Source organism: Anas acuta, chromosome W (genome assembly GCF_963932015.1).
Source record: "Anas acuta chromosome W, bAnaAcu1.1, whole genome shotgun sequence".
NCBI lineage: Eukaryota > Metazoa > Chordata > Aves > Anseriformes > Anatidae > Anas > Anas acuta.
In genome coordinates this window covers 15,666,358-15,691,541 of record NC_089016.1, presented here as the reverse complement: position 1 = coordinate 15,691,541, position 25,184 = coordinate 15,666,358, and the positions used below count along the sequence as shown (strand labels likewise).

Genomic DNA, 25,184 nt, shown 5'->3' with positions numbered 1-25,184 from the left:
AGCTCCCTCAGCCGCTCCTTGTAAGACTTGTTCTCCAGACCCCTCACCAGCTTTGTTGCCCTTCTCTGGACTCTCTCAAGCACCTCCATGTCCTTCTTGTAGTGAGGAGCCCAAAACTGAACACAGTACTTGAGGTGCGGCCTCACCAGAGCCGAGTACAGGGGGACAATCACTTCCCTAGCCCTGCTGGCCACACTATTTCTGATACAAGCCAGGATGCTTCTTGGCCACCTGAGCACACTGTTGTCTCATATTCAGCCAACTATCAACCAATACTCCCAGGTCCTTCTCCGCCAGGCAGCTTTCTAAGCACTCATCTCCCAGCCTGTAGCGCTGCTTGGGGTTATTGTGCCCCAGGTGCAGGACCCAGCACTTGGCTGTGTTGAACTTCATACAGTTGGCCTCAGCCCATCGATCCAGCCTATCCAGATCCTCCTGAAGAGCCTTCCTACCCTCGAGCAGATCAACACATGCACCTAACTCCATTTAACTCCATTCACCACAACTCTATGGGCCCGGCTATCCAGCCAGTTTTTAACCCAATGAAGTGTACATCAGTCCAAGCCATGAGCAGCCAGTTTCTTGAGGAGAATGTTGTGGGGAACGGTGTCAAAAGCCTTGCTGAAGTCAAGGTAGACCACATCCACAGCCTTTCCCTCATCCATCCAGCGTGTCACTTTGTCATAGAATAAGATCAGGTTCCTCAGGCAGGACCTGCCTTTCATAAACCCATGCTGACTGGGCCTGATCACCTGGTTGCCCTGCAAGTGCCACGTGATGACACTCAAGATAATCTGCTCCATGAGCTTCCCTGGCACTGAGGTCAAACTGACAGGCCTATAGTTCCCCGGGTCTACCTTCTGGCCCTTCTTGTAGATGGGCATCACATTTGCTAGCCGCCAGTTGACTGGGACCTCCCCTGATAGCCAGGACTGCTGATAAATGATGGAAAGCGGCTTGGCCAGTTCTTCTGCCAGTTCTCTCAGTAACCTCAGGTGGATCCCATCTGGCCCTATCGACTTGAGCACATCCAAGTGCCGTAGCAGGTCGCCAACCATTTCTTCGTGGATAGTGAGGGCCACATTCAGATCCCCATCCCCTTCCGCCAGCTCAGGGTACTGGGTATCTAGAGAACAACTGGTCTTGCCGCTATAGCCTGAGGCAAAGAATTCCTTTCCCTAACACTGCAGGAGAGGAACAGATGTCGTTAACATCCAAAATAGCTTCCTCCCTTCCCTTCCTATATACCCAGCTTGCATTTCCAAGTCATGTGTCCTCAAACTCTTCAGAGTCACAATTGGCTAGGGTTTATTGTTTTCATGACACCAATCCCTCCCACACTTTTGTACACTTTGTGGGCCAGAGTGAAGACTGCTCAGTACCGTGGCTGTACTCCCAAAGGCTGGGCAATGATAATCACCCCAAGACATCAGATCCCAGTAGGAAGGATGCCTACTTTTCCAACAGGCATTGCAATTGCTACTGTTGCAGAACACAATGGCCAGATTTTTGGAGGATTTTTGGTCCAAATAAGGATAAATATGCAAAGGCAAGTGAAATATTTATGAAAATTCTGGGTAACAACTCAAATACTTCTAAAAGGTTTCAGCTTAACACATGACCAAAATGGGATGTGACTGCAAAAATAAGTTAGTGACTCAAACATAGTTGTTGGAAACAGCAAGTCCCTCTGTTCAGCATTAAAATTAAAATGCAGTAAGGTAAAATAGAATAAAATGGAGCTTACCTGAAGAGGACAAAGAATCATAAGTGCTTCTGTCCTTCCTATTTGTCCTGAAGGGCTGAATGTCTTTTTCCCTGTAAGTTCCAAACCCTTCAAAGCTTCTTCTTTTATTCCCACTTGCATAATTGTCCCGTTTCTCACTTGAGGAATTCATTTCACCAAACATGTCCAGAGACTCTGATCTTACATTACTCTCAGTATTACTAGAGTATCTTTTTGTGCAAGAGTCAATGGGATCATTGCTCGAGTCACTTTTTTCTTTACTCTGTGTCCACTGCTGGTCATCAGAAAATGATAACGTAGACAGTGTATCCACTTCGAAATTACTCTTTGAGCCTTTGTGCCCAGTTTCACAATGCTGGTGATTCTGCTTCTCCTTACGCTTGCTTTTCTCATTGAGCAAGGACAGATCTTTATCTGAGCCACTTAGCCTTTCATTGATCGCATGGCTGGAGAAGCCAGTGGACTTGCTATCAAAGATATCGTTCAGATCTTCATGCATCCCCAATATCCACTCAGCCTTATGCTTGTGCCTATGTTTGTGTTTCCTTTTGTGAAGTCGGACACTTGAAAAGCTTGTTCCTCCAACCTTTGGAGGGACCAAAGAGGACTGCATGTCTCCAAGGCCCATTCCCACAGATGTTTGTAGGTGCACTGCATGTTTTGTTTTATGCTTGGCAGTGGTGGACATCATATGAGAGCTCACATGGAATTGGGGTGGGGGCACAGTAGGTCTCATAAATGGGGAAGCTGCTCCGAGTGTGTGAGACAGGTACAAAGGAGCTGGATACTGACCATAGTAACCAAGATTCATCATAGGCATTGATGTGTAAGGCATTCCATAGGGTGCATAGTAACTCCCACTGGGAATAGGGTAACCAAACCCTTGTAAAAAAGGCACCTTTGTCATGGTGTCATTGGTTTTGGCAGGTCTACCACGCTTCTTAGATTTCATGTCAGAGGTCCTGTGAAGATAGAGCAATGGGTCATACTGGATATATGGCACAGGACAGTAGTGATCAAAATTAATCCTGAAGATGCTGGGATATGGATTTTCATGATAAAATGTGTAACTTCGATGGGAAATCCTGAACACTTGAAACTTATTGATGAGTTCCTCAAGGTCTGCCAGAAACTGGAGGTCATCTCTATTCTGCAGGCTTTTCCTTTTCCTCTTGTGCTTTGGCTTTTTAATGCTCTCATGAGAGAGAAAGTTATCCGTAATTAGATGCTTCTGCCGGTGACCATGCCTGTTCTTTGTGCTGGTGTCGGATGGGATAGCCTCTGGATTGTCCAGGCTGCAGAAATCAAAGGAGTATCTCCGGCGAGATTCTGAACTTTTCTCAGCTTGGTCAGAAGTGCTGTTGTTGTCTGTACCTATTCCACTGTCGCTTGGTATGGTTTCCTCGCTGTGAGACTCACTCACTGGCGATAGCGTGACTTCTTTCAGAGAACCTATTTCACAGAGGTGGGAAGGTGAATTAGCCATTAACCTGGGTGGAGACAGCTTCCAAGTTCCACTGAGCATTCCTTTCTGGGTTTTTGTAGGAAGAGCACTGATAGGTTGAAGATTTGGCATAGTTTTTAACTCTGAAAAATTTGTTTCAGTACTTGCAGGGCTAAGGTTGCCATTAGCCCCCACTAACTGTGTCGAAAGCTGATGAATAGTTGCTGGTGACAATGCCACAAGTGATTGCAAGTTGGAAGGCACTGCTGGGTTTTCTGGCTGGCTAGAAACAGGCCTTGAGTGCTTGATGGCTGTCTTAGGTTCTTCTGGTTGAGGCTGCAGCTCTGCTCTTGGCTTCCTACCCCGTTTTTTACCAATGTAGATAGTCCCCCTCTTGCTGACATTGATCTGCTTCCCTAGTCTGGCATCAATGGTTGTTGGCTCAGCACTAGATGGTGGCTGGACTTTTGCTTTCAGAGCTATGCTGCTGGAGCAGGAGGACAAGATCTGATTGAGAATATTCTTCCTCTCAAGGGTCTTCATCTTGTTAATGGTCTTGATAGTCTTCTTATCCAAGACCCCAAGCTTCCCAACCTTTTTGTGAAACTTGAGTTCACCGATGGACTTGTCTTCTCCTGGGATCATCTGGGCTAACTTGGCCAGATTCCGTCTCCTCTTCCTTTTCTTTGTTCCTGGAAATTCACGATTGATTGGACTCACTGGGCTGGTAGAGGTTCCCTCATGAATGGTTTCAACAGTGAGCAAAGGCTGTTTCTTTGGTCGTCCTCTTTTTTTCTTGACAGGTGTGATCACAGTAAGACTGTCTGTATTGGTATACAGAGGGCTGGATGGTGTGATGGGATAGGCTGAAGGAGGCTCCACCATCAGCTTCTCAGATACTGTCATGGAAATCTCCTGAAGGATAGATTTAGGTTTGCTGCAGGTCCATCGCCTCTTAGCTGCAAGTTTGGGGTGCTGGACCTCAGATAATTTGCTAGCTGTGGGAAGATTGGTGGATAGGAGAGTGGATGTCACAGTTACAGATTTTCTGAGTCTGGTGGCACTGTTGAGGGAAGCTTTGTCAGTAAGCACACTGCTGTCAACAGCTACTAAGGGGGACTCATTTTCAATCACTTTCCCTGGCTTTGTGGCTCGAAGATCTTTTTTACTCCCCTCTGACTGAGAACTAGTCCTGTTTGCTACTTCACTGCTCATAGCAAGTGCAGAAGGCAGGCTTTTCTCCTGGATAGTTTTCTCCATGGAAGATTTTGTAGATTGCCTTTTTTTCCTTTTGTGGCCAGATGTATCTGTTGTCAGAGAATTTATTGGGATAGCAATTTGTACATGACTAGTGTCACTTTCACAACTGCTAGCAGAAGTGGGATTCTGCATCGAGGGTGATGCATCCAACACAGTGTCCATCGAGTAAGACTCCTTTTTTCCTTCCATGCTGTCATGGGATTTACTATCAAATGCTTTCTGAGCACTCTTCACCCATTCAATGTCTGCAGTTTGGATGGTTTGACTTATCAAGTCCTTTTTGCTGGACTTCTTCTTTGTACTCCCAGCAGGCTGATCGGGGGCCTCCAGCTGCACTCCTCCCTCTTGATTACCAAGAGGCAACAGCCCATGGCACTCAGAAGCGCTGCTTGGCTGGGCAGACACACTAATGTTGTTGGGTGATGGGACTGCACTGCATATGGCAAGCTCTTTGCTGCTGGCCGACAGCTGCCCCCATGTGCTACTGGCACAGGACTTCTTTGCTTGGGATTTGCTGAAGGAAACTCCTGGCTCTGGGGTGATGACCTTGGTGGAAATAACTGCTTCTAGACTGGGTTCTGTGTTGATGAAGCAACTTTGAGAAGTGGATAATGTGTCTGAGCTTGCTGACCAGTCAAGATGGTGCTGGTTGCTACTTTTCTGATGTTGCTTTGATTTTAAGGTGTCACCAGTGAAGTCTTGTTGGAGGCCTGGATCATAGTGCAGAGCAGAATGCTTTTGTGGCCTGTCATATACCTGGAAGGTAGAAGAAAAAAATAGGAAAAAAGTTAGTTTATCAGTCCAGTCACAACCACTGGCTGCAGCTCTTTCATTGTACAGTGAATAACAGCTCCTCTAAGCTGAGGTCCTCATAAGGGTTAGCAGCCTTTATAAAATACTTCAGTCAAATTTGTTTTTAGATTCATGCACTGTAAACAAGTTTTGTTTTCCCATTCTAAAAACAATAGAAATACTTCTAGAAATAGAAACAATAGAAATACTTCTATAAATGCTAATTTGCTGAGGAAACATCTTCTATTGATTTTTAATTTAAAAAACAAGTAAAATATTCCTTTTCAATGGATAAATGGTGTAACTCGGCCTCCTGGTGAGAATCTCTTTTTCCTTAAACATAATCCCTTGCAGAACTTGATGATCAGAATTAAGCCCATTGTAAATAACAAGAATGCAGAATTATCTAGGAAGTTACAACAAGAGGAAAACCCATGAGTTCACTTCCCCATGAAGCCAAAATCTGCAAAAATATACTTGCTTTAATTTTCGCTTAGAAGTCATCCCCACAAAATCAGTGCTTAAAAGCGAGAAGCATAGCATCAAGTGTGTTGGGTATGCTTGTTAGGTTCAAGATTTGCATTATTATTTTTCAATTTTAATAATCTGCTATTTGCATTGTTGGTAAGAGATATTTTCAATATGATTTCTAATCCAACAGAAGCCTTTCAAACTGCAGGGGTAACTGTAAGGGCAGAATTACACCGAAAACTTTTATAGAGTAAAAGAAAGTCTGCTTTTTTTCTTGGTAGGTATCCTTCAGATAAAAAAATTATACTTGTTACATCTGTACCTTTTTCTAAAATGTCTTAAAAGAAACAAATAAACCTACATTTTACTTTCCATAACTGACCTCTTCTAGTCATTTGTTTTCTCCTGTGACATTTAGGTGCTATATTTTCTAAAGTTCTGGACCAAACTGTGCAACTGAATTTGTACACCTAGTACTACAAACAAACTGTTCTTAGCAAACTGCAATGACACTATTCTGAATTCCAAATAAATGATGAGAGACTTAAAATAAATGCGTAACCAAGGAAAGAACAATAGAAAGTAATTGCTTAGCATCTCATGTTCCTGCAAACATGCTGTTACAATTAAGTTTCTATCAGCTGCCTTACATTAGATCCCTGCTTGGGGTGTTCGCCAGAGATTTTGGGGTCAGCATAACAGGGCTCTGAGGTCCTTCAGACTTAGTTTTCTGGGAAACAATGCGTCCCTAGTTTTGGGCAACTCTGGAGGAATTTGAAAGTTGCTATACAGTTGAAGCCCACAGTACTTTATTTAGTGACTGATAAACATGCATGTTATCATCAAATTGATAATGTGATATCCTTAGTGTGCATATAAAAATGGGCATGTGGCCTTTCTGGAATAGGCAGCAATGATGAAGCTGTTCTAGCCCATCATCTGAGGAGTAATCAGGGACTCTTAAATCCTGTGGATAGCTCAGCTGTCATTCATATGGACCAGCTATGCTTGGGGATAGCAGAGACTTCCAGGAATTGTGAAGTGAGAAAATGAAAGCACACAGTGGAGCTGCAGATGTCGCAAGCGAGTGATACCGTTTTTTTTCAGCCTGAGAAAAAAGCCAAAAGCATAAACAGACCTGTAGTGGGTTTACGTGGCAAGGTTTTGGTAGCAGGGGGACATAGGGGTGGCTTCTGTGAGAAGAATCCAGAAGCTGTCCCATGTTAGGTAAGGGCCCCGCTGCTGGCCAGGCCAGTAAGTGATGTTGTTTGCGCCTCTGTGGGAGCATATTTAAGACAGGGGAAATACTGCTGCAGTAGAGCATCTGGGAGAGAGAGAGAGAAGTGAGAAACAGCCTTGCAGGTGCCAAGGTCAGTGAAGAAGGAGGGGGAGAAGCGCTCCAGGCACCGGAGCAGAAGTCCCCTGCGGCCTGTGGTGAGGACCATGGTGAAGCAGAATGTCCCCCTGCAGCCCATGGAGTACCACGGTGGAGCAGGGTTCCACGCTGCAGCCCATGAAGGAGACCACGGTGGAGCAGGTGGACCTGCACTGATGGAGGCTGCGGCCTGTGGAGGACCCCTGCTGGAGCAGATTCTGAGCCAGACCTGTAGCCCGTGGAGAGGAGACCACGCAGGAGCAGGTGACCTGGCAGGAGCTGCTGCCCGTGGGGGACCCAGGTTGGAGCAGCATGCTCCTGATGGATGGACCCTGTGGTACGGACCTATATCTGGAGCAGTTCTGGAAGAGCTATTGCTTGTGGGAAGCCCATGCCAGATCAGTTCAGGAAGGACTACATCCTGTGGGAGGGACCCCACAGTGCAGGGGCAGAGTGACCGAGAAGGAGCGGCAGAGACGAGGTGCTGTAGACTGACCATAACCCCCATTCCTCCGTTCCCCTGCGCCGCTCGGGGGGAGGATGTGGAAGAGGGTGGATGGGAAGGAAGGTGCTTTTGGTTTCTTTCCTTTGTTTCTCACTTCTCTAGCTTGTTAGTAATAGGCAATAAATCTTACTATCTCCCTACTCTGAGTCTGTTTTGCCCATCACGATAATTGTTGAGCGATCTCCCCATCCTTATCTCAACCCTTGAGCCCTTTGTGTCGTATTTTCTCCCCCTTCCCCTTTAAAAAGGGGAAGTGAGAGAGCGGCTGTGGTGGAACTTGGCTGCCCAACCAAGTAAAACCACCACAAGACCTCGGGGAATGAATCAGTTCATCCTCCTCGCAGTGGCCTCCCACGCATGAGCCACACAGCGCACAGCGGCCCAGGGCCACGCGGCTCCTGAAGCACGATACCAATGTCTGCCTTGGTAAAATACGAGAGAAAATGCAGTCCACCCACTTCCACATCCTCGGGATGAGGTTTAATAGCTTGCTGTGCCTCGCAGAAAACATCCTTTCTCCAATGTACCATGATTTCTGACTTGGAAAAAGCCTAGAAATGGGCAGCAGAGGCCTCTCCTGGCCTGCACCGAGGCAGGACTAGGTTGCTTCTGCGGAGATCCCAGCCTTGTGGCTGCCATCAAAACAACTCCTTCCCCTCACGTTATTTCCAAAATGCAAAGCTGCAAAACTATATGACCTGAAGAATTTCATTTGTAAGAGAGGCTTACAGCAGTGAGTGAAAACATCACAAGCTGGCAACACCTTGGTCCCTCCGAGCACACTGTACACACAGAGATCTCTGGTTTAAAAGAAGCATTACTCTCTGATCTATGTTTAAAGGCAGTTAATAAGGGCTCAGAACTGAGAGGCCAGTTGTACATCAGAGATGAGTGCTGATATATCAGTTGGCTCCTCCAGCATCATTTCCTTGTCCTGCACATTAAAAAATGATTATGCAACTTCCAACATATCCCTAATGATAGCCTTGTCATCACTGCAGCACCACAGGCCACCACAACATCCATCGTACAACTCATGAGAAAGATATGCCCCTGTCATCAAAGGTGCCAATTCTAGAGGCATTTAACCACACTGATAATCACTCCAAATTCAACAGGGCTTCAAAACAATAACTAGTCTATGGGATTAGGGGACTTCATTTCCTAAGCAGGATGTCAAAATTACATATCTGCTGAAGCACATAACAGTCCACTGGGTCTCCTCATGCTACTTCTTCCAGTATAAGGTTTCCTATTTGCTCTCTGCTGCCAGACACATCCATGTCACCCCAAAATAATTCTTCTGCAGCGTGGTAACCAGAGATCATGTGGCTGCAGCAGCTTGTGTTTCACTGGCTGGAATGAATAGTGGGGACTGTCTACTTAAAAGCATGGGAAATTTGGTTGAAAGTAATGCAGCAAAATCTCTTTTAATCATTGTGTGTCTGTCCTGGTTTCAGTTAGGACAGAGTTAATTTTCCTCCTAGTAGCTGGTAAGGTGCTATGTTTTGGATTAGGATGAGAAGAGTGCTGATAAGAGGATGATAAGAGTCCTGGAAAGCAAGTCTTATGGTGAAAGAATAGTCAGACAATGGGACTCATTTCCCAAACAACCTTATAGACACTTGGGCCAAAGAGCATGGTATTGAGTGGGTGTATCACATCCCCTATCATGCACCAGCCTCCAGGAAAGTTGAACGATACAATGGACTGTTAAAGACTACATTGAAAGAAATGGGCGCTGGGACATTCAAAAATTGGGATACGCATTTGGCAAAGGCCACCTGGTTAGTCAACACTAGGGGATCTGCCAACCGAGCTGGACCTGCCCAATCAAACCTGTTACGTACTGTAGAAGGGGATAAAGTTCCTGTAGTTCACGCGAGAAATATGCTGGGTAAAACAGTCTGGGCTACTCCTGCCTCAGGAAAAGGCAAACCCATTCGTGGAATTGCTTTTGCTCAGGGACCTGGATGCACTTGGTGGGTAATACAAAAAAATTGAGAGGTCCAGTGTGTACCTCAAGGGGATTTAATACTTGGTGAGAGTAGCCCATGAGTTGAATTGTATCATGTTAATTATTATATAATACTGTATGTCATCACTACCATGACTACTATATACCCTAGATGAAAATGGTGATTAATTAGAATGTATGGGAAAGAGTGTAACCTGAGCATGACATAAATGGTATGGAATAAGGGGTGGATAGATGTCCTGGTTTCAGTTAGGACAGAGTTAATTTTCCTCCTAGTAGCTGGTAGAATACTATGTTTTGGATTAGGATGAGAAGAGTGCTGATAACACACTGATTTTTCAATGGTTGCAGAGCAGTGCTTACACCAAGCCAAGGACTTTTCAGCTTCTCACCCTGTCCCGCCAGCGGGCAGGAAAGGGGTGCAGCAGGAGCTGGGAGGGGACAGACCCAGGACAGGTGACCCAAACTGGCCAAAGAGGTATTCCATACCATCTGACGTCATGCTAAACAATATATAGGGGTGGCTAGCTGGGGTGGGGGGTGGGCCGGCTGTTCAGGGATAGGCTGGGCATCGGTCAGCGGGTGGTGAGCAATTGCATTGTGCATCACTTGTTTTGTACACATTATTAGTAGTAGCACTATTACCATTATTATTATTATTTTCCTGTCTTAATAGACTGTCTTTATCTCAACCCACAGGCTTCACTTTCCCATTTCCCTCCCCCATCTCAGAGAAGGAAGGAGAAGTGAACAGCTGTGTGGTGTTTAGCTGCCAACCAGGTTAAACCACAACAGTGTCTTCCTAGGTTGCTATCTGATCCCATCGGTCCTAACATTTAAGCTTCAACTTGCCCCGCTGCGTAAGCACCACCCTAAGAGACAAATAAGCCCCAGTTCAGCATACTTAACTCCTGAGGTGCTATCAGAAGATACCAGAAGCCTGTATCTCGCTGCCTTTCACTTAAATTTGTTATTTTATTCACTTGGGAAAATGTAATATACTTCAGCTCTATAGGTCTTGACAAGGGGCAGTTGACTTGAACAGAGTTTCTATGGAAGCAGAACTGAGACAAGCACCAAGAATAGTAGGCCTTTTCAAGAAAGGAAAGATTTACCTTCATTTACTTTTTTGGTTTATAATACCCTAAAATTACTTCAGGCTTCATGCCTGACTGGATTTGTAGCTTGCCCCTTTTTTTAAGGGATATATTCTTCAGCAACTAGCCATTCTGGACCGGGACCCTGCTCTGTTGTCTGTTAGTAGAAGTGTAACTTAACTGTGTAATTTTATCACTTCTCACCAAACTTGGATAAACTTTTATCTTGACATGCAGTTTACAGGAAGTGCTCAGTGAGTAACAATCCCCTATTTTCTTAACAAAAAGAAAAACCACCACACACACACAGAAGCTAACAGTTGTTTTTTTTAAAGGAGTTTGAGCAACATAATCCAGTACATGCAAAGCTGTAGATTAAAAAAAAAATAAAAGCATGAATCCTCTTATCATTAGTGAAATGGTTTTAGTAACAAGCTCATAAGTTTCATTCCTCAAGCTTAGGCAGTTGTAGGTAGGCCTACAAGCAGGATACATCCTATTTACCAGCAGCTGAAGTTCACTGGCCAGAGAACAGAGGAGATGGCACTCTGTGTTTTCACCTGCCTTGTCAGACCTGTGCATCCCCACACTTGCAGATGCTTACTCCTCCTTACAGTTTTATTCTAGCATGCAGTCCTTGCACATGAAAAGAAGTGTATTATGTCAGTCCCCTGACAAATAGCACCCTACTCTGCAAGCAGTACCCAAATGCAAAATTCATCCCTGCAGGATGCTTTTAATTTAACTACTAGATGTCTCACTCTGCCTCCCCATTCCCTCTAAGCTTCTCTCCCAATTTATACACTGATTCCAGCCCCAAGGTAGGATGAGATACCATAATCAGACCAAGCGCTTAATAAAATAACAATAAAAACTCAAGCTAATCTATAGAAAAAATAAAATAGCCAAAAAAAAAATAGAGAAACCCACCACTTCAAAAAAATCCAGTTGCTTATAGGGTTAGGGTATACTCATGATCTAAATACATCTTTATTCCAGAGGTAACCCCAACCCCCCCCAAATCAGGAAGTTGGCTTGTAAATCAAAGCTAACACTAGAGCACCCCCCTCTTTAAATCATTTGCAGATCCATCTGTGTAATGGCTCTTCAACTGTAATTCCCTATTAAGAGGCTTTATCTGGAGAGATAAGCAGCTGGCTCCCATGTCACTAATTGCTGTCTGCTGTGATTTTAAAACATCTGCACCATTGTGCTCTTCATTTTCATATTCTAATCACCCTGAAACTTGAAAAAGGTACATCTTTGATTGTTTCTTTGGGTTAATTAGTACACAGTCTCCTTGTAGAGACAATTTAAAGACAGTCAGAACCTCAATCAGCAAGTTTGTTTTAAAAATTAATAAAATTTGGAGCATCTGTGGGGATTGTCATCCACAGTGACACATCAGAGCATGCTCCGGAGACATACCATCTTTTGTTATCTTCTTCATAGACTGGAAATAAAATTAAAAAAAAAAAAAAAAGAAGAGGAAAGGCTTTCCTAAATGAATAATATCATTCAGAATCAGAGTCTTGGGAAGTGTTTACTTTTATCTCAGGGCCACCCCTGCCTCTCCAGCAAGCAAGAATCTCAGTGAAACATTGCTCAATAACTCTGTGTGATCTAGAAACCTGTAAGGCATTTTTGGTAGCAAATTGGGCAACAAGGAGCTGACATCTCATTGGAAATCAATGGGGTGAGGCTGTGAGTGCTTCAATGTGTGTAGGCATGTGGTCTGCTTGCCACCTGGGTTGGCTAGATGCTGGGACACGAGGTTGTTTCCAAGCTATGCAGAGAAGGGTATTTAGCTCAGGAACAGCAGTCTGCTAATGTAGCTGTACTGTATGCAAACTGGACCTTTCTTGCACCTAGCTAGCTTAGCTTAGTTTAGAGCAAAGGTAGGTAGGGTCTAGTGAAAGGTCAGGCTGAGATTTTCAAGACTGAGGAAATAAATTTGGTTGCACTGGGGATAAGTTGCAAATGTCATGGGCACCTGTTTTCTGAAAAAAAAAAACCAAATAAACAAACAGAGGCTGCTTTTGTCCTTCACATGGAGTTCTAAAAAACAGGAGGAACTTCAGGTAAGCTGCTCCTCTTAAAAAGCTTTCTCTTCAGTTTTGGCTTCCTAGACATGTATGAAAACATCTTACTGGAAAATGAAACTATTTGAGAGGAAGAAAAAAATGGAGATATCCTTCTCCAATGTATGAATAAATAATCCTAGCTCAGTTCATACTTTCACTCAAAACTGAAACTGAGCATTTCCTCCTATGTCCCAATGGGACAGCTGAAAACTGCTCACTTGAGCCCATAATTTGAACTCCGGGTTAGAGATATTTCTCATCTTCTGGTGAGCGCACTGAGCCTTTCTGGGGTAGTATTACTTTGTAAATAAAAGATGGTAAGTGTAGGAGACTCCAGATTCAGGAGAACTTAACTCTGGCATGATGACTTATCGCTTGAGCAGTCATTGTGATCAATTTATGGCAGGGGACTCTGATCAAGTCAGGTCAGTTTGTAGCAAGTGTCTGAAGTAGTTTCAGGAAGTCCTTTAGGTCCTTGGTGATTCTAACCAACGAGGAGGTATCACAAACTGGTGTAGAAGGGCAAACAGCAGTAGTGTCTTGTAAGATACTTCACTGAAGGTAGTTCAAAACTGATGCAGGGGTTTTAATTCCTATTGACACATTTTCCATTCATATTTCAACAGGCGCTAACCTGAAATTCATCATTATCATCCCAAAGAAAGGGGATTTCTCAGAGCAGTGTGTCAAATTCATTGCTCCTAGAGTACACTCCTTCCCCGAAACCCTGAACCTTCAACAGTGCAAAGCTCAAACACCACCACGCTCACAGGAGCGAGGATCATTCATCAGAAATTGACAGAGACAGGAATTAACACAAAGCTGCAGGGGGACTACTTGAGAGCAAGACAGAGCATGAAGTAGGAGTGAATTAATTAAAAGTAAAGCATCACCTGTTTGTGCCCATTTCACTGAACACAAACATCACTGACTGCGGTGCAAGTCAGCACAAAACAGGAGCAGCTTCGCTGAAGCTGCCGGGGGTCCTTCCAGATTTGCACTGCCATTGTCACACAGCTGTCTTCCCAGAGATATCTGTAATCATATCAATACAGAGAAGGTGAAGTTCTGTGGAAACGATGGTCCCATTATTTGCTGCTGTGCCATAAGCACCTTGTTGTTCATGCTGTGGTCATCGTCAAGACGAATGAATAAAAATATCAATAAAACAGATAATGTTGCAAAGGCTTTTGCATTACATATCCTTAAGGAAAAGATAAAGCAACACACAGAGATTACTGAATACTCCAAAGATGCTCACACAGTTGCAAATCCTATCTTTTCATGCATTCCTGCTAAAGCATCATGATTTGCTAAATAACTTGCAAATTTCACAGTTATTCCAAATTAATTTTGCTACTGCTTTGAACTGGATGATTTGCACGCTATTTCAGTCTTCAGCTGAATTTAAGACACTTCCAATTTCCAAACCCAGGGACTGAGGATTTTTTTGGGGGAAATTGCAACAGCATGGTTAATTTATAAAGGTAGGATTTGGATCTGCAGGCTGATCCACTCCTTACTCACGGGATAGGCCCATCTCTACACGTATTTTCTTTATCAAATGTTTAAACAATTCTGCTCTTTTCAGGGCTTTGTATTAAGCACCAAGTTTGGGAAAACTCTAAACAGTGGTATTTTTCTGTCATCACCAACAAAGAGCACACCACCACTGACATAACAATGCAGTTTAAATATTGTGTATAAGCATAACACAGGTTGCCACCCCAGTTTAGTCAGAGAGAACAATTGGAAGAACAGCTAAGGTGGACTACAATGTAACGAATACAGTTTTGACAAGATAACCCTGGTTTGGTCTTTGCTTGGCCTCATGCCAATGCAGAGTTTTAAGCAAGCATTTCAACTGGACATTACGTCCACGAAGCCACGGCTCACGGTGAAAAATGCCTTGCTAAGCTGCTTTGCTTTCATTTGTCCAAAAGCCTTGTTAAATTAACTTAATGGCATCAGTGATATAAAAGCTTTATTTTTTATATACAAGAAATATATATGTATATATTTTAGATTTTATATATTTATATTTTGCTATATAAAATGTGTTTCCATCCCTTCGGAAGTGCCATAGCCACCTACTCATACCTAGTTTTCTACCTCAGTCTGCTCTTCCCTTCAAGCCTTTGAGGGCAATGTAAACCTCTACAGTGACTTGGCCAAAATCAAACAGCAGAAGGATCCCAGGATAGATGGTGCCCTGTTGGCCCTGTGGAAACACGAGCAGTAAGAAGTATTCATCACTGAAAGGTCTGTGGTGGTGTCCAGGACGATAATGCTTCAGCATGTCTCAGCTTACTAGATTGGAAATAAGGATGTGAGCAGCTGTGCGCTGTAAGTTTCTGCTATATTTGTTTTAAAGTCTGCAGTGCTTAGTTTGCATGGAAAGATTTCTTTTATTCTTCATTTTTTATAGGAATTGCAGTTTTACCTTGAATAGTTTTTATTTACTTATTTCCAAGGGGTGGGGGAATTATAGATGGCTTTTCCATTGAGGCCAGTGCTTCTTTCCACTAGAGTTAAATAATTTGATTATAAATTGAGTCCAAATGACACAAATGTTTTGGTGGCAATGTTAGAGTGATGATGAGCAACACCACACATGTATATTTTGGAGGGTATTGCTGTGCTTTTTCACATCAACACGCATCTCTGCTTTGATTTTCATCTCTCAGCTCTCCTTCTTCCCCTCCCTCCCCAGCTATGGCAAAATCACCTTTACTAATAAACCTCCAGCTTGAATAGCAGGTTTTATTTAGTGTGCTGTAAAAACAGTCATTTCTCTGATCATAAAAGGGGCTCAACTGAACCACATCATTTTGCTGAAGTGAGTTTTCTGGTGGAGCGATTCTCCCTTCTAAACGCCACAGTTCCCCACTACCAGTATTTATGTACCAAAATGAAATGCAAATTTCTGTATTTTATTGTGTGAATCTCCAGTGGAAACCCATTTGGGAGCTGAACCGAAGATTTAATTGTCCCTTGATTTTATACTTTCAAGACTTTCTTAGCTGTTTTCACAACAGCTCCAGACTAACTACGCTTTTATTAAGGTATAGCAGCATTCTTTAAAGGCTCTGGCCAAGCGTAGGTTTGGTTTCTACAAATATAAATCAACAGCAGCACAGGCTGAAAAAAAGAGAGAGCAGAGAACAGTGGTCTAGAAAAGAGGCTTGCAAGGCACCCCAAGCATGACTATGTGTTTAAATGGCCTCCCAAACTCCTCTGGCACCTCCCCTAAGAAATCAGGGATAAAATTCAGCCCATTGAGTCCCCAGCCTTTCATCCAGGAGTTTGAATGGACAAGTGGAAAGTCTTTTAATGCAGATTCAGCACCCAGAACAGCAAAGCTTGTAGCTCTCATGACTCAGGGTTTGCCTTATCATAGAATCATAGAATGGCTTGGGTTGGAAGGGACCTTAAAGACCACCCAGCTCCAACCCCCCTGCCATGAGCAGGGATGCCACCCACTAGATCAGGTTGCCCAGGGCCTCATCCAGCCTGGCCTTGAACACCTCCAGGGATGGGACATCTACAGCTTCTCTTGGCAGCCTGTGCTAGTGACTCACCATCCTCTGAGTGATTAATTTTCTTCTAACCTCTAATCTAAATCTACCTCCTTTAGTTTAAAACCATTCCCCCTTGTCCTGTCATTATCTGCCTGAGCAACACTATCTCGTGCAGAAGACCTGGGCTGCAGAAATCCTTCAATTTTTGAACCTATAAAAAATGTAGTGATTTCTCTTTACATGCTCTGTTTAAGAGTGGAGCTGTTGAGATTAAACAGAGTGATGGTATGGTACCGCCAGCACTTCAGAGCATTGCTCTTTTAATTGCCCTTGTTTTACAAAATCACCTAAATACATTTCTTCGCTCTATCCATGTTGATGAAGCAGAACCATTCCCAGCCCTGTTATTACTTCCTCTTAAGTGCTGACTGCATGCTCGGGTTGAGTAATTCTATAAAAATACTGACACCGAAGATACAATCCCCTATCCAAGCATCCTGGTACACAGAGTTAATAAGAGGCAGGCAATATGTGTTTCACACATCAAAATGGCTTTGTCCATTGCTCCATTGCTGAGGGAGCAAAGTTATGTCTCTCTCTCTCTCTTTTTTTTCTTATTTTTTTCCCAAAAATGTAGCTTATTCTGAAGGATTGGCATTGGCAGAGTTAGTAGAAGATAAGTGTTTCCAAGAGGTAGTGGAGGCGAGAGGGAGATGAACTAAAGCCCAGGTAATAGTGGTGCTATAAGCATCTGAGCACAACAAAGGGACTTAAAATACATGGGGGCAAGAGTGCTACAGAAGATCCTTCAGCTTAGCAGACAGATGCATGGTTTGAAGCCAAAGCTACCAACACTGAAATGGAAAGATGGCTCACATTTTTAATAGGGAGCATAAATAACCATGAGAACAGCTTATCATAGCAATGGATTCTCGATTACTGAAGTTTCTTGTAAATCAATGCTGGGTGTTTTTCAAACAGATATTAGTGCTTGACAGTTATTGGATTTGTAACAGGAATACATTTAGGCAAATCCCCTGGTATGAGTCATGCAGGAGGTTTGACTAAGCGATCACAATAGCTCTTTCTACCCTTAAAAATCTGTGACCATATATCCTCTCTATATCCTCCAGTATTTTGTCTAACCAAGTGTTAAACAATTCCAGCAATGTGTCTTCAAGCCCTTCTTCTGGGAGGCTATATCCCAGTGTAATAAATCTCACTGCTCAGAGCCTCTTCTGTCTTCCCCTGGAATCATTTCTATCCCTAGACACACCTCAGTTCTGGATTCATCCTCATCCTTGGCACCAAAAAGAATATTTCACATTTTTTAACAATTCATTTCACTTGCCATATTCCCTGCTGCTTTAAAGTGGCGTGTCCCACTGGTACAGCAGAGCTGATTTACTAGGAAGGCCCTTTACATCTTGACAAGCACAGGGAGATGCTGTTCCCCCCAGAGTGAGGACGAGCAGTGCTGGACTGCACATGGCTCTGCAAGCACGAGCGAAGCAAACACCTTGCTCTTGATGCACTCAGGCTATCAACGTGGCACAGGGAAAGCTGTGGTAATGCCTCCAGCGATTCCACTGTGTTGGCTGAGCATGGGCATGCGTGGACTTTTGAGAGGCACATAAATGTGCAATATGCCTCCAGATTGACCCTGTCCTCACCAATAGGGCTGAGCCAAGATTTGGCCCCGAGCCTCAAGAGCAGGCACCAAGCATGATACCCAGTCTGGATGTAAGTCTCACAGACATCATTAAAACAGCTCAAAATCAAAACATCACGAAGACGAGGAATGCTGGAGTCAGTTTTAGGCATCAGCTGCTTTTTTTTTCCTTTTCCTTTTTTTTTTTTCCTTAATACAGAAGAATGTATTGATTTGGCTTAAATTTCTCTGCTGTTCTGTATGCAGCATCACAGTCTCAAACAAGAGCCCAAATGCAACCCCCTGATCTGCTGGAGGTCTCTGCCTGTGTCCAAATGTCACACTCAGTGTGCAGTGGTGTTTTTTGGGAGAAGTGGGGGGACAAAAAAGAGCAAAAGCTAAATCTAAAACCACTGAATGAAAAGGTTGCATACACTGAAGTCGTTGGTACAGGGACTATTCAGTGAATGCTTTAAACATACTTCAGGTCAGAAAAAAGATCTCTTTCACCCAAGATTAAGTATTTACTTATTATTTTCAGTTAAGATTTCTTTTCCTCTTCTTTTTTTTTTTTTCCTTTGTTCTGTTTTTCACTAGGCAATGCACTTATTCCTGTATATTCTGCCTTTAAGGATTTCTCTCAAGGATTCATGTGTATCTATTTTCTGCAACCAGACAGAAAAACCTTCTGAAATCAGTGCAGATTCATCACCCACCCTGCGCACGACCTTATCATCAGTTGCGATGGGTGGCCCCCGTGGAATACTATGGAAAGGGCAAATCTGGAAAATGTGCACTTTAAAGTGCCAGAGACTTTAGATTAGTGTGCAGCGCTTGTAATTTCTGCTGCAGACTGCTTTGCTTGTCATGGATATCTGAGAATTTGGGCTTTCCCTGACTGCAGTTCATGAGAATTATTACAGTGGTTTTTTTCTTTTTTTTTTTTTTTCCTCCTGGAATAGGTAAGGCACAATTGATGGTACCAAATTCCTGCATGTATAACATCTATGGGTTAGAAACTGGCTGGATAGCCGGGCCCAAAGAGTTGTGGTAAATGGAGCCAAGTCCAGTTGGAGGCCAGTCACTAGTGGCGTCCCCCAGGGCTCGGTGCTGGGGCCGGTCCTCTTTAACATCTTCATCAATGATCTGGATGACGGCATTGAGTGCACCCTCAGTAAGTTTGCAGATGACACCAAGCTAGGTGCGTGTGTCGATCTGCTCGAGGGTAGGAAGGCTCTGCAGGAGGATCTGGATAGGCTGCACCGATGGGCTGAGGTCAACTGTATGAAGTTCAACAAGGCCAAGTGCCGGGTCCTGCACCTGGGGCGCAATAACCCCAAGCAGAGCTACAGGCTGGGAGAGGAATGGTTGGAGAGCTGCCAGGCAGAGAAGGACCTGGGAGTGATGGTGGACAGTCGGCTGAATATGAGCCAGCAGTGTGCTCTGGTGGCCAAGAAGGCCAACGGCATCCTGGCTTGTATCAGAAACAGTGTGACCAGCAGGGCTAGGGAGGTGATCGTCCCCCTGTACTCGGCTCTGGTGAGGCCGCACCTCGAGTACTGTGTTCAGTTTTGGGCCCCTCGCTACAAGAAGGACATCGAGGTGCTTGAGCGGGTCCAAAGAAGGGCGACGAAGCTGGTGAGGGGCCTGGAGAGCAAGTCCTATGAGGAGCGGCTGAAGGAGCTGGGCTTGTTCAGCCTAGAGAAGAGGAGGCTCAGGGGCGACCTTATTGCTCTGTATAAGTACATTAAAGGAGGCTGTAGCGAGGTGGGGGTTGGCCTGTTCTCCCATGTGCCTGGTGACAGGATGAGGGGGAATGGGCTAAAGTTACGCCAGGGGGGTTTTAGGTTAGATGTTAGGAAGAATTTCTTTACTGAAAGGGTTGTGAGGCATTGGAACAGGCTGCCCAGGGAGGTGGTGGAGTCACCATCCCTGGAGGTCTTTAAAAGACGTTTAGATGTAGAGCTTAGGGATATGGTTTAGTGGGGACTGTTAGTGTTAGGTCAGAGGTTGGACTCGATGATCTTGAGGTCTCTTCCAACCTAGACAATTCTGTGATTCTGTGATCTGCAGCGACAAAGAGAGGAGAGAAACAAGGCTTCCTGGCAATCTCTTCTTGACATGTAACGTATTTTTGATGTGCTTTTACTGATCAAGTGTTTATTTAAAGAGAAGACAGTGCTGTATACAAAGACTAGGCTTCAGTAGATGATGTATAATAAAAAAAAATATCCTAAATCCTTTCTGCCACATCCAGAAACACACTTAGGTTTGTCCTCAGTGGAGACTGACAAGGACTCACGTGGATGGATTGCACCAATGGGTATTAAAAATGAGGTTTCTAGTCTCATCAACATACATGTTCACATCTGGGAGCAAATATATCCTTGCAAATATATCCAGAATAGGTAATATTTTCTACTGGCCTGCATGCTCTTCTCTATCAGGAACGGCTGATGGACTCTGTAAAAATACTACCTCACTGAGTAAGACCATTGTGTTACGGGTGGGAGGGGGGATATAAAGCAGTGAATAAATGAGTTACAAAAGTTTATTGCATGAGTTTTCACAGAATCCCAGAATTTCTAGGTTGGAAGAGACCTCAAGATCATCGAGTCCAACCTCTGACCTAACACTAACAGTCCCCACTAAACCATATCCCTAAGCTCTACATCTGAATGTCTTTTAAAGACCTCCAGGGATGGTGACTCCACCACTTCCCTGGGCAGCCCATTCCAATGCCTCACAACCCTTTCGGTAAAGAAATTCTTCCTAATATCCAACCTAAAACTCCCCTGGCGCAACTTTAGCCCATTCCCCCTCATCCTGTCACCAGGCACGTGGGAGAATAGACCAACCCCAACCTCTCTACAGCCTCCTTTAAGGTACCTGTAGAGAGCAATAAGGTTGCCCCTGAGCCTCCTTTTCTCCAGGCTGAACAAGCCCAGCTCCCTCAGCTGATCCTCGTAGGACTTGTTCTCCAGACCCCTCACCAGCTTTGTTGCCCTTCTCTGGACTCACTCAAGCACCTCCATGTATTTCTTGTAGTGAGGAGCCCAAAAGTGAACACAGTACTCGAGGTGCAGCCTCACCAGAGCCAAGTACAGGGGGACAATCACTTCCCTAGCCCTGGTGGCCACACTGCTTCTTATACAAGCCAGGATGTCGTTGGCATTCTTCGCCACCTGAGCACACTGCTGGCTCATATTCAGCCGACTATCAATCAGTACTCCCAGGTCCTTCTCCACCTGGCAGCTTTCTAACCATTCCTCTCCCAGCCTGTAGCGCTGCTTGGGGTTATTGCGCCCCAGGTGCAGGACCTGGCACTTGGCCTTGTTGAACTTCATGCAGTTGACCTCAGCCCATCAGTCCAGCCTATCCAGATCCTCCTGCAGAGCCTTCCTACCCTCGCGCAGATCGACACACGCACCTAACTTGGTGTCATCTGCAAACTTACTGAGGGTGCACTCGATCCCCTCATCCAGATCATCGATGAAGATATTAAAGAGGACTGGCCCCAGTAACAAACCCTGGGGAACACCACTAGTGACCGGCCTCCAGCTGGATTTAACTCCATTCACCACAACTCTTTGGGCCTGGCTATCCAGCCACTTTTTAACCCAATGAAGCGTACACCAGTCGAAGCCACGAGCAGCCAGTTTCCTGAGGAGAATGCTGTGGGAGACGGTGTCAAAAGCCTTGCTGAAGTCAAGGTAGACCACATCCACAGCCTTTCCCTCAACCACCAAGCGCGTCACTTCATCATAGAAGGAGATCAGGTTCGTCAAGCAGGACCTGCCTTTCATAAACCCATGCTGACTAGGCGTGATCGCCTGATTGCCGTGCAAGTGCCGCATGATGACAGTCAAGATAATCTGCTCCATGAGCTTCCCTGGCACTGAGGTCAAACTGACAGGCCTATAGTTCCCCAGGTCTACCCTCCAGCCCTTCTTATAGATGGGTTTCATGTTTACTAGCCTCCAGTCAATTGGGACCTCCCCCGATAGCCAGGACTGCTGATAAATGATGGATAGGGGCTTGGCCAGCTCCTCTGCCAGTTCTCTCAGTACCCTCGGGTGGATCCCATCTGGCCCCATCAACTTGAGCACATCCAAGTGCCGTAGCAGGTCGATAACCATTTCTTCATGGATAGTGAGGGCCACAGTATGCTCCCCATCCCCTTCCGCCAGCTCAGGGTACTGGGTATCCAGAGAACAACCGGTATTGCCGCTAAAGACTGAGGCAAAGAAGGCATTAAGCACCTCCGCCTTTTCCTCATCTTTTGTAACAAGGTTTCCCCCCACATCCAGTAAAGGATGGAGATTTTCCTTAGTCCTCCGTTTTGCATCGATGTATTTGTAAAAAGATTTTTTGTTATCTTTAATGGCAGTAGCCAGATTGAGCTCCAGATGAGCTTTGGCCTTTCTAATTTTGTCCCTGCACAGCCTCGTAACATCCTTATAGTCCTCCTCAGTGGCCTGCCCTTTTTTCCAAAGATTATAAACCCTCTTTTTTCTCCTAAGCTCAAGCTGCAACTCTCTGTTGAGCCAGGCCGGTCTTCTTCCATGTCGGCTCGTCTTTGGGCACATGGGGACAGACCGCTCCTGCGCCATTAAGATTTCCCTCTTGAAGAGCGCCCAGCCTTCCTGGACTCCTCTGCCCTTCAGAACTGCCTCCCAAGGGACTCTATCAACCAGTGTCCTGAGCAGCTCAAAGTCAGCCCTCTGGAAGTCCAATACAGTGTTTTTACTGGTCCCCTTCCTGGCTTCTCCAAGAATAGAGAACTCTACCATTACTTGGTCACTCTGCCCAAGACAGCTCCCGACCACCACATCTCCCACCAGTCCTTCTCTGTTTGTGAAGAGAAGGTCTAGCGGGGCACCTCCCCTAGTAGGCTCACTAACCAGCTGCGTCAGGAAGCTATCTTCCACGCTCTCCAGAAACCTCCTAGACTGCTTTCTCTGGTCTGTGTTGTGCTTCCAGGATATGTCAGGGAAGTTGAAGTCCCCCACGAGAACAAGCGCCAACGATTTTGCAACTTCTGTCAGCTGCCTGTAGAAATCCTCATCAGTCTCCTCATCCTGATTTGGCGGTCTGTAACAGACCCCAACCAGGACACTAGCCTTGTTGGCCTTCCCGCTGATCCTAACCCAAAGGGACTCAACCTTGTCATTCCCAGCCTCGAGTTCCACAACATCAAAAGATTATCTAATATAGAGAGCCACACCACCACCCCTTCCAAGCTGCCTGTCCCTTCTGAAGCGCTTATAGCCATTCATTGCAGCACTCCAGTCATGGGACTGGTCCCAGCACGTCTCCGTGATGGCAATCAAGTCGTAGCCTGCCTGCTGCACGATGGCTTCCAGCTCCTCCTGTTTGTTACCCATGCTGCGTGCATTGGTGTAGATGCACTTCAGCTGGGCCGTTGCCTTATCCCCTGGCCTTGCCATTGTTCCCCCTGGCACAGCTCCAACAAGCCTTGTTTCAGCCCCATCCCCCTTCTTACCTAGTTTAAAGCCCTCTCAATGAGCCCCGCCAGCTCCTGGCCCAGGATCCTTTTTCTCCTTAGAGATAGGGACCCGTCTGCAGCCATCAGGCTGGGTGCCGAGTAAAGCGTCCCATGGTCAAAAAAAACAAGATTTCTGTGCTGGCACCAGCCCCTGAGCCATGTGTTTATCAGGTGGGCTTTTTGTGTCCTGTCAGTACCTCTCCTTGCCACCGTCGGGGATAGACGAAAACACTACCTGTACTCCTACTCCCTCCACTAATTGCCGCAGCCCCCTAAAGTCCCGTTTGATAGCCTTGAGGCTTCTGTCTTCAGTGTCATCACTGCCCGCCTGGACTATCAAAAGAGGATAATAGTCGGAGGGGCGTACCAGGTTGGGAAGCTTCCTGGCAACGTCCCTGACCCTGGCCCCAGGGAGGAAGCAGACTTCCCTACGGGTAGGGTCAGGCCGACAAATAGGGCCCTCTGTTCCCCTGAGAAGAGAGTCTCCCACAACAATAACCCTTCTTTCTTTCTTGGTGGAGGCAGTCCTGAGGCGTGGAGTCGACTTCCTTGCCCTAGGCATCCTCCTGGGTACACTTTCTACCTCTTCCTCAGCTACTGGTCTCTCAAGCTCCAGGGCCTCAAACCTCTTGCGTAAGGGCACCTGGGAAGGTGGGGCCGGTGGGGGAGGGCATCACCTGCGAGGTTGAGCAGGGACCTGTCTCCATTCCTCCTCAACTCCCAGGTCCCCTCCCTCTGCCCGACGGCGACAGGGCAGGGGGTCCACCCCCATTTGGGGTGTCTCACCCCGGTACCTCTCCTTGAGGCCCTGCAGGGAGTTACTCCACCAGTCTATCTCCCACTCGCACTCCCTGATATCCCTCAACCTCTCCACCTCCTCCTTGAGTTCCGCCAGCATGCGGACCAGATCATCCACCTGCTCGCACCTCACTCACGTAGTTTCTTTGCCTCCCGCCGATGGCAGCAACAGGCTCAGACACTCCTTGCATCCGGTGACCTGAACTGCTGCAGTTTTGAATGGGTAGTCGGTCTGGGTGTGTACCGTCTTTCTGGAGAGTGCACTGTGCCTGGTGGAGACCATTGCAGCCTAGCTAACGGCTGTCATTAAGGAGGACTTATATTTTAGAAGACTATATTTTCCATTATAGTCTTCAGAATGACATCCAACACATCATTTGCAGGAAGCAAAAAGACCTTGTTGTTATCTAAAGTTAGGTGCCAAAGAACCTAATGGAAGAAATATGATTATTCTGAGCACTATGGATAGAAATACTGAGGCACAGTGATTTGCCAAATGTCTTTCCACATTCTTCAGAATAATTTAGTTTTCCCGACCCTCACTTTTTTCAGTGCCCATGGAGATTCCCAAGACCAAGTTCCCAAGTCCACATTCCCAAGGCACTTCACAATCTAGATGAATGCGACTTCAAATAAATGAACGTCTAGCTGGACAAAGAGAATAAGATGGACCTTCCACTACCAGCATGAGATAAGCAATACTATGTCAATTAAAACTGTAAGAAAAAAAGTAAACTGGAATTCCAGTGCCGGTGTTTCATGTATGCTGTGTATTTCTTTTCTGGTTTATAGGCAAATGAGTGGGAAAAGGTTTTTAAATATTGAAAATATATTTAAAAATGCACTTGTGGGGCAAATATGGTCCATGTGTGTTTGCACTTTTTTATATGTTATCACAAAAATCATGCCGCTCTGGCAAGGAGATCAAGTGCAAACAGATCCTTTGCTATGG

General features: G+C 45.3%; 2 protein-coding genes across 17 annotated transcripts in view; both read right to left on the bottom strand.

Annotated features, from left to right (window-relative positions):
• Positions 1-25,184, bottom strand: part of LOC137846966 (uncharacterized) — a 456,759-nt gene that overhangs the window by 210,408 nt on the left and 221,167 nt on the right. The gene's annotated exons all lie outside the window — the stretch shown is intronic.
• Positions 1-25,184, bottom strand: part of LOC137846955 (SET-binding protein-like) — a 325,858-nt gene that overhangs the window by 96,135 nt on the left and 204,539 nt on the right. For all 16 annotated transcript variants that reach the window (XR_011090674.1, XR_011090675.1, XM_068665064.1 and 13 more), the window contains one exon: positions 1,748-5,207. Coding sequence is in view for 14 of the 16 variants with exons in the window: in XM_068665064.1 (XP_068521165.1) it covers positions 1,748-5,207 (3,460 nt within the window). In the remaining 2 variants the exon portion in view is untranslated. The remainder of the gene's footprint in view (positions 1-1,747; positions 5,208-25,184) is intronic.